General features: G+C 39.0%; 2 protein-coding genes across 2 annotated transcripts in view; both read left to right on the top strand.

Moving 5' to 3' along the window:
- The window catches only part of abca12 (ATP-binding cassette, sub-family A (ABC1), member 12), a gene marked incomplete in the record, with an annotated part of 66,129 nt that extends 59,824 nt beyond the window's left edge, over positions 1 to 6,305 (top strand). Inside the window, 6 exon segments of the mRNA XM_035677215.1 lie at positions 2,012 to 2,146; positions 2,782 to 2,885; positions 3,084 to 3,176; positions 3,325 to 3,430; positions 4,863 to 5,000; positions 5,468 to 6,305. Coding sequence (XP_035533108.1) covers positions 2,012 to 2,146; positions 2,782 to 2,885; positions 3,084 to 3,176; positions 3,325 to 3,430; positions 4,863 to 5,000; positions 5,468 to 5,578 — 687 coding nt within the window.
- An 875-nt stretch (positions 6,306 to 7,180) lies between these two features.
- bard1 (BRCA1 associated RING domain 1) overlaps positions 7,181 to 8,623 on the top strand; it is a 22,545-nt gene continuing 21,102 nt past the window's right edge. The window contains exon 1 of the mRNA XM_035676737.1: positions 7,181 to 7,334. Within this exon, the coding sequence (XP_035532630.1) occupies positions 7,243 to 7,334 (92 nt within the window). The 5' untranslated portion in view covers positions 7,181 to 7,242. The remainder of the gene's footprint in view (positions 7,335 to 8,623) is intronic.

Genomic DNA, 8,623 nt, shown 5'->3' with positions numbered 1-8,623 from the left:
TGAGAGGAACGGCGGAGCAACCAATCAACAAGACGATGTGATTTCTGATTTTTCGTCTTGATTTTTTTTGTTCAAAAAGAAACACAAAGGAAACAGCTCCGAGGTGTGGGAACATTTATAGAAAACATCAGGACAAATCTGAATTGTATGCAGAAAAACATCTATCTATGTTCGTCCCACTCTCTCTACACCATTTTACAGTTTAGGGTCCAAAAGCACAAAACATTGTCTCTGACAATCTTAGTCATGTTACAAACAGAAGTATGCACACAAAGACACACACGTACTCACACAGACAATGAAGCACAGAAATGGATCCGTCTGGCTCTAATCGCCACCGCTGCTGTTGTTACAGCTCCTCTTCTCTGGTCAGGATAGTGACAACAATGGTTATAATGGCCACTGCATCGGCTAATTCACAAAGTTGAGGTTATATATAGAGTCCCTCTTATGTTGTCTCCCACTGACAGTCCCCGAGCTGTGGATAATGAGACAAGCCTTAATGGGGTCATTTTGCATTGACATGGTTTTGTCAGGCTTAATGAGCTGTTACATCAAAGGTGATAGAAAGGGGCTTTTATGAGCGAACATAAAAAAACAACATGTTTTGATCTGAACCAGTCAGATATATGCTATGTTGCCAATGTTAATAATTGAAATTTGGCTGCTGATACGTTTTTTTAATCTAAAGTACGTTATGTCTTAAACTGTGTAATAACTAACCTGCTTAATAATCTGGATCAGTGAGCCCAGAATCATAGGGAAAAATCAACACTAAAGGCAAATCCTCTTACAGGGGAAAAGCAAAGAAAGCTATCTATTACATTGGCTTGCTTCATTGATTTGGTTTCCAAACTTGCCAACTGATGGGAAAAAGGCTAAAGCATACCGATGGGAAATCACCTCAAGCTATTTGAAAATTAAGTGGTATTTACAGCACACTATTTCATGTGATTAATAGGCAGCATAGATATTTTTAAGTGACTGAAATGGTTATGAGCCATTAAAGGGTTTTTCATTCCTGCTTTCAGGATAAACTGATATGGACCAAACAGATTATGCCCTGTCAGTTCCTGTTCTCTAAAGCTGCAGCCTCAGGACAGCATTGAGTTTAGAGGGAATAAAGTCACCAAGTGAAGACGTCATTGTTGTACAAACAAAATTAAATATGCATGGGAGAGGGACAGAAAGATACCTCAGTTTTTCGCAGTGTAGCTGTAGTGGACAGAATAGTAGGAGGCAATAACAGAAATGAATATCAAGCAGCCAATAAGATGTACCCTTTGCCCTCAGAAAAGCTTCGTGAAAATCCACCTTTCCCTGCTGTTATCAGGTCTTGAATTGTGTGTGGTTGGATATTGGACTTTCTCTCCAGAGAGAGGACCTTCATGAATGATGATAGATTAAAGGGATGGAAAATCAACTTCCTTGCAAAGGTCCAGTGTTGTTTAGATCTGCTGGATCCACAGATGGGGGTTGACTTTATGTGCCAGAAACTAGGCAACAGCATACTGGTCTATGAAAGTGTCTCATATCCCTTTATGGTCATAGAACCATGCATAGCAATCATTAAACCTACTGACTCCCTGTAGACTCCCAAGATCATTACATATCTCCTGCATTGATGAACAATTCGCAGCAGACACGGGTTGGAGGTTTGCCTTCTTTCACATATAAACCATGAAGAATCATGTCTTTGCATATTAGCCAAGTGATTTTAGTGCGTTTATGTTATGGAAATTATTTGTACTGTTTATCAACTTGCATGCTAAGCATCTAATAAGATGTTTAAAAATGTTTGTCCATGCAATAATGAATATTTTTTTTATTCCTGATATTGGTTCTATAATTTTAAAAGGTCAAACATACTGCTAATTGACATTTGGGTTAATGCCTCGTCTGTGTAGCCACCTTCTTGGTTAGATTAGTGCATTTAAAACTATAATCCTTCTTCATATGGTGTTTGTTACTTTGCTCGTCATGTATAATCCCCTGCATGCTACCTTCAAAGGTGGTGAAGTACCTGCTGAAGAAGCTGGAGCTGACCTACCATAGAAACATCACTACCGGTGGTTACAGTTGCGGCACCCGCAGGAAGCTCTCCACTGCGCTGGCTCTCATTGGACATCCACAGATCCTGCTCCTGGTGAGGACACACCTGTTCGCGCCGCTGTGGCTGCCCGTTTAATTGACTAACTGGCCACCAGACAGCAAATATTAAACTAACTATACACTACTGTTCCTCCTGAAAGAGTCTTTGAAGTAAAGTAGATATTGATCCCCTAGACTTGACAGATCTCATATAGTTAATTAGTCTGCTTTCTCGGGCTTACCCAAGGGTGGTCTTCCCTGTAACTTTTAACTTTGTTTCTGCCTTATGTCTCAATCAAATCCTTCCTTTTCTTCTTCTCTCTCCTTCCTTCTGTCTCTCCGTTTGTTTCATTTCCTCTGTGTCTTTTTAATTTCCCCATCCTCTCTTGAATTTTTCCTCTACCTCTTGTCTTTCTTGTTGTCTTTATTTCTTGCCTTTTCTATTTTTTGCTTTGTCTGTAACACCGAGCCTTCCCATCTCCCTTCCTATTTTGCAATTATGCATGAGTGTTTACTCTTTCTTGTTGCCCTTGTTTTTCCCTTTGCCCTCTGTATGCACTGCACTCTGTTTGCAACACACTGCCCTCCTCAATTAACTACTTGTTTTCCTTTGATCCCTCCTTTTGATTTCAACCGTCCTCGCCTTCTTTCACACCTGCTATCCTCTTCGCATTCCTCCTCTCTCCATAGGATGAGCCGAGCTCTGGCATGGACCCTCGCACCAAGCGCCACCTGTGGAAAATCATCTCTGAAGAAGTGAAAGGGAAATGTGCCGTGGTCCTCACCTCTCACAGGTTAGGATAGTAGCACATACACACACCTGCTGCAGTTTGTCTTTGGTTATCATATTGTATTACAGTTACAGTTAAGAGGTAAAGTGCGCCATATTAACTGTCGATAGCAAGTAGGATAAGTAATAACTGCTAATTACTGTATGTTCAAAGGGCGCTAGTTTGACCTTTTATCTTTCTCTCCTCGTCTGTGCATCTCAGCATGGAGGAGTGTGAGGCACTGTGCAGTCGCCTTGCTATCATGGTGAAAGGGCAGTTCCGTTGCCTGGGCTCCCTGCAGCACATTAAGAACAGGTTAGTGACCTCTGTTCATCCTCCAATCCAGCTATTACTGTTCTCCCCAACCCCCCGCCTCCACAGCCTCCTGTGTGTACACCACCTCATGGCCACCCCTCAGACATGTAATAACACTGCTTTGTTTGTAAAAATCTTCTTTTTGCAGGTTTGGCAGCGGGTTTACTGTGAAGATGTACTTGGCCGAGGCCTCTACTGACACAGAGGCAATCACTGGTTTCATGCAGCGCCGATTCCCCAGCACTTACCTCAAGGTGAGCTTTGCCGGCTACCTAAAGTAGTCAAGAGAGCTTGGTAGAGAAGAAAGAAAGAGATTAAGAATACATTGCAGTGGAGACAATGTAACAATTTAATGCCTGCTCACTTTCATACGTTTTGGAATTGTCCAATAATCCAGTATGTATGTATGATTGCTAAATGGTCTAGGGAGCATTCATTTATGATATTCAAATCCCAGCTATACCATATGTGTCCTCACACTGAATGATGTTCACAGTTTTAAAGCAGCATTAAATCGATCTTTTCTGACACTTTGGGGCTAGTGGAACAAGCTCATATTGCCGGCATACAAAGTTGTTAAGGCGAACGTGTTAGCAACAGTTGCCTATTTAGACATGCAGCAGAAGTGGAGCAACATTGGCATTCATTTTAATTCATGTTTTTGTCCACCTGACGAATATAAGTCCAATATTCACCCCTCCTTTTGCTCTGTTTTGTTCTTCATCTCCTGGGGGAAATCTCTGGCTCTTTAGAAATCGAAATTCTCCACCATGTTTACAAGCTAGTTGCTGTTTTTGTCTTTTAGTTGTTTGGCGGGTTGTGTACATTAGGTCAGGGTTTTTTTGTTAGCTGCAGCTAGAAATGTGGTTGAGGGCTGTGAGAGTGGACCAAAACAGCAAAGTTGTGGGCCATAAAACCAACATAATGAGCTGAAAGGCGTTACAAAATAAAAACTCTATAGAGCCCAGTGGAACTGCAGCATAGGGTTATCATTTTCTGTATATTTGTCACCCATTTCACATGACACATATTCATTTGATCCATTGCTAAAATGTCAGTTTGTGCAGCTTTAAAGAATCCATATAAAATGATCTATGTGTTATTGACTTTAATACCTCACTACCTGTGTGGGTGTCTTCTTCAAAAAATCTAAATTCTCTCACTTTGTTAACTAAGAATAGAAAGCAATTCATTATATAACCAGTTGTGTTCAAGGTATTAATGTTCCCCATCCCAGAAATTCAGTTAGTGTCAATATATATTTATATATATGTATATACATATACATACTGTATATAGAATAGGGTATAGTATACTGTATATAGACTAACAATTTCAATTTCAATTTTATTTGTAAGTGCCAATTCATAACACAAGTTATCCCAGGAAACTTTTCAAATAGAGCAGGTCTAGACTGCACTCCTTATAAAATTAATTACTGAGACTCAACAGTTCCCAGAAAACAAACAAAGACAAAGACTGTAGATCTCCCTCTCAGGAAATAATTTTGTATTTTTATTTATTTATTATTGCAAGATTGAGCAATCTGGGAAATGTATTTTGTTGATATGTGTGATGTTGTTTTCTCAGTTTGGTAAAAACAGATTTTCACTGTATTTTACTGAATTAGAGAGTATATTTCACAACATTTAACCCTCTGCCTATGCATTCTTTCCCAATACACAGGACCAGCACTCCACTATGGTGGAGTACCACGTACCAGTTGCTCCAGGAGGGGTGGCTGACATCTTTGACCAGCTGGAGTCCAACAAGAATGCTCTGCAGATCAAACACTTCTCTGTGAGCCAGACCACACTGGATGAGGTGAGAAAAAGAGACAAGACATAAACAGAGAAAGAGGGAGAACTAGTGTGAGGTTTTGTAGGGGTGGGTAGATGGCAGCGAGGGACAGAAAAAAGGGACAAGAGATGAGAGAAGAGGAGTGAGGGTGGGAGGGGAAGCAGGGACAGAAGAAAGCTGAGTGGGAGTGAAAGAGTGAGTTGAGAAAGTTTAAAAGAGGCAGAGGGAAACTGACAGAGGGTACGCCTGAGGGAAAATAAATGGAATATGAGTTAGGGAGAGCTTTATATGCAGCCAATGCTGATATTCTTCAACCACTCTGCCCTTCTGGGGCTCTGGGATTGGAAGATACCATAGACAGACTAAAAAGAGGGGGATTGGGGAGGGAAACTGACCAGCAGATTAATTTAAATTAATGGAGTTAAGAGAAAAATAATTGTCTTTTATATTGGCATTTGCCTGGCACTTAAATTATTACTGAACCTTCACAGGTCTTCATCAACTTTGCCATGGGAAAGATTGGCATGGAAACCATGCCAAGACTAATTCACAGCGAGGATGAAAGTGATGGCCTGGGCTCCATTAAAGCAGTTGATACATAGAGCTGACTGCCATCTTTTCTTTGCCATTTTGTCCACTGTGAAATGAAACACTGTTTCAAGTAAATCTGCCTTTAATCTGCCCTTTATGTAAAAAGTAAGAGTTTAAACCATTTGTGTTTTAGAAATACTGATTATTTCATGAAAATGTCATCATATGAAGGGTAATTTATGTCTATACTTAATAAATTAAACTATTAATGAAGAGCAGAAAAACACATGCACTTTTGCATACATGCACAGAAGTCTTATGTTTATTGACCTTTTTCCTATCTTACAAGTCTTTCTTTAATTCTACAGATCTAATTATTTATGAAGGATGACATTAAATCATACACTATTCATTTCTTTCTCTGGTGGGGCTTTCTCTGTTCACTATTAGATTATTGCACCATAGTCAAAAACACTGTTTCCTATTTAGAATCAATTTGATTTCAACTTAATATTGACAAAACCTGATTTTACCTTATCTTAAAGAACTTATGCACTAAATATACAACATGCCTAAAAAGGTCATTTTAATTGAAGGTAGATGCTATTGTGCCTACTGGATGAAATTTGACAAAAGAAAATATTCACACAGAAGAATATCCTCAATAGGCAATTTTTCCTTTCTTATTAACACTTCCTATAAGGGCATACCTGACTTCTAGAATGAATGTACTGAATATTTAATGGACTCTTGCCTGCTCATGGGACTGTGTATCAAGCCTAATTTTTATTATTCTAATAAAGCTATTTTTCAAATGCAACCGCTGTTCATATGCCTATTAGCCTACATGCTTTTATTGTGTTTGAGCGTCGGATAACATTCAAAGATCTTTTATTGTGCTGCTATGGTTGACGTAGACCACTAAAAATCCAGCTGATTTCTTATGACATCATGCCTGATGTTATTTTCTTAAAAGTCATTGAAGAAGAGAACAAAGTCAGGTAATCACACAAACATGTAAGATGAAGACAGTCAAGGGGATATAGCGATAGGTCACAGCTAAAATAAAAATGATTTTGAAGAAGAAAATGTGAACATATTTATTGAGAAGTATTGCTATTGACATAAGCTGCCTAGATGACTCAAACATAATATTTCTTCTGTGTATATATGAGTTCAATATTGCATTAGACCTGGAAGGGGATACATACATTTTGTTTATGCATTTTTGATTCAATCTAATTTAGGCACATAAATACATATTTATTTATAGTATGCCTTGGGTAGTGCATTAAACTATTGTTGACTTATTTATCAGGCCAGCTATTCTATAGAAATAAACTGCAGCAAACATCAGTGTCAATATGAATAATTGTGTCCAGTATATGCCAAATGGCCCCCAAAGAAGTTGAAGAAATGGAGCTTAAGAACTGAAGAGATGCTAAAAAATAGAAACAATATACATTGTAATCTTCTGCTGTTCGAAATTAAAATAATATTCCGACATCTTTAATGTCACAAACTGTATATTTACACACATATGTATATATAATATATCTTATTCCATATTTGGGGGTTGGGCCGGAACTTACGTCATCGCCGTTGTTACGGCAACCAACACAAGTTACTTCCGCAAATCTTTGGCGGGAGATGCAAGTAACCAGGAAGGAAGTTCGGCTTGTTTTGCAGTCTTCATTCATAAGCGAGAAGGAAACAAATAACACTTCTTCTAAGAATGGACGACAATGTCCTCGCAGGGACAAAGGACTGGAGGAAGACGAAGGAGGCGGTTGCGAACTTTCGACGACTGCTACTTTGCTCGAAATGGTAAGTTAATGTTACTGTTACTGAGGTGAGCTAACGTTAGGACAGTCCTTTGTTGTGTAACGTTAATAAAATACACTGCAGCTACAGTCAGCACCATGTAACGATACACGTCTGTGTGTTCAATCCAGCTGGGTTTATTTCTAATGCTAACAGACAGACAGTAAAACCTGTTCGCAATAACTGAACAGGATTAGTTACACTGGTCAGAATATGACTATAACTTTATATAATCAATTCAGCTTAACAGTAACTAACACTACTAACTCAAGTTAGCTCAAATGAAAATTTTGAATAACTTTGCCAGCAAACATAAGCAATTTTGCAGAAGTCGCTGATTATTGTAGAATAAATAAATTATCATCAGGATCGTTACAGTTCGTTAACCTGTGCTGCGGTGTGCCTGTACTGTGTTCAACTTATCTCAAATCAAGTGTAGTAGGGCTTTGCTGAAACCCCATTTATATGTGTGCCAGGGTAAACAAATAAACAAGTGTGCAACAATAACAGAGGAGCACAGTGCAGACAGGAGCACGACATTATAAAAGACACAACACAATATGGGAAGCGAGATAATACATCACAGATAAATAGAACAATATGGTTTGGGCTCAATAAAAACACACAACACATGGCGGTACACACTACACACAGCAGCTGGGCTGGCCCGAGGATGGACAAGCTGGCATGTTGTGCAAAAGCTTTACAGAAAGGACACTTTAAATCTGATTGTGGTTGTCATTCACAATTTATGCATTTCCAGTACTGTTCAGGGACCCCCAGTCTGCAGAAATATTCAAATACACTTTGACCAAATGCAAAAAAATGCATAGTTTTTGCCCCAAACTGCATGGGATTGGCATAAAGTGGGGATGTCTAAAAAAAGAGGAGACTTGTGGGTACCCATAGAACCCATTTTCATTCAGATATCTTGAGTTCAGAGGTCAAGGGATCCCTCTAAAAATGACCATGTCAGTTTTTCTATCGCCAAGATTTAGCCTAACTTTGGAGCTTTATTTAGCGTCCTTTTTGACATGCTAGCACAATTGTTTGGTACCAGTGGATGTATTAGGTCATCTAGTTTCCCCCCCGGACTAAGTAGAGAGAGTGAAGAGTCTTTAATTTAAAATAAATGGTAAATTTAGGGTTTCCACTATCCAGTGCAATTACCCAATCAGACTATAGTACAGCTACTCAGGACGATCTCTATAGTGGGAAGAAAACATTCCCATCAGCATCAGCTTTACTCACTTAAAGTCTACATATCTTAGTCTGGCAAACTGGACTGAATT

The sequence above is a fragment of the Morone saxatilis genome, unplaced genomic scaffold (assembly GCF_004916995.1).
Source record: "Morone saxatilis isolate NCDOM2014 unplaced genomic scaffold, NCSU_SB_2.0 Contig5, whole genome shotgun sequence".
NCBI lineage: Eukaryota > Metazoa > Chordata > Actinopteri > Moronidae > Morone > Morone saxatilis.
The sequence above is the reverse complement of the archived record's forward strand: the minus strand, read 5'-3'. Positions and strand labels throughout refer to the sequence as shown.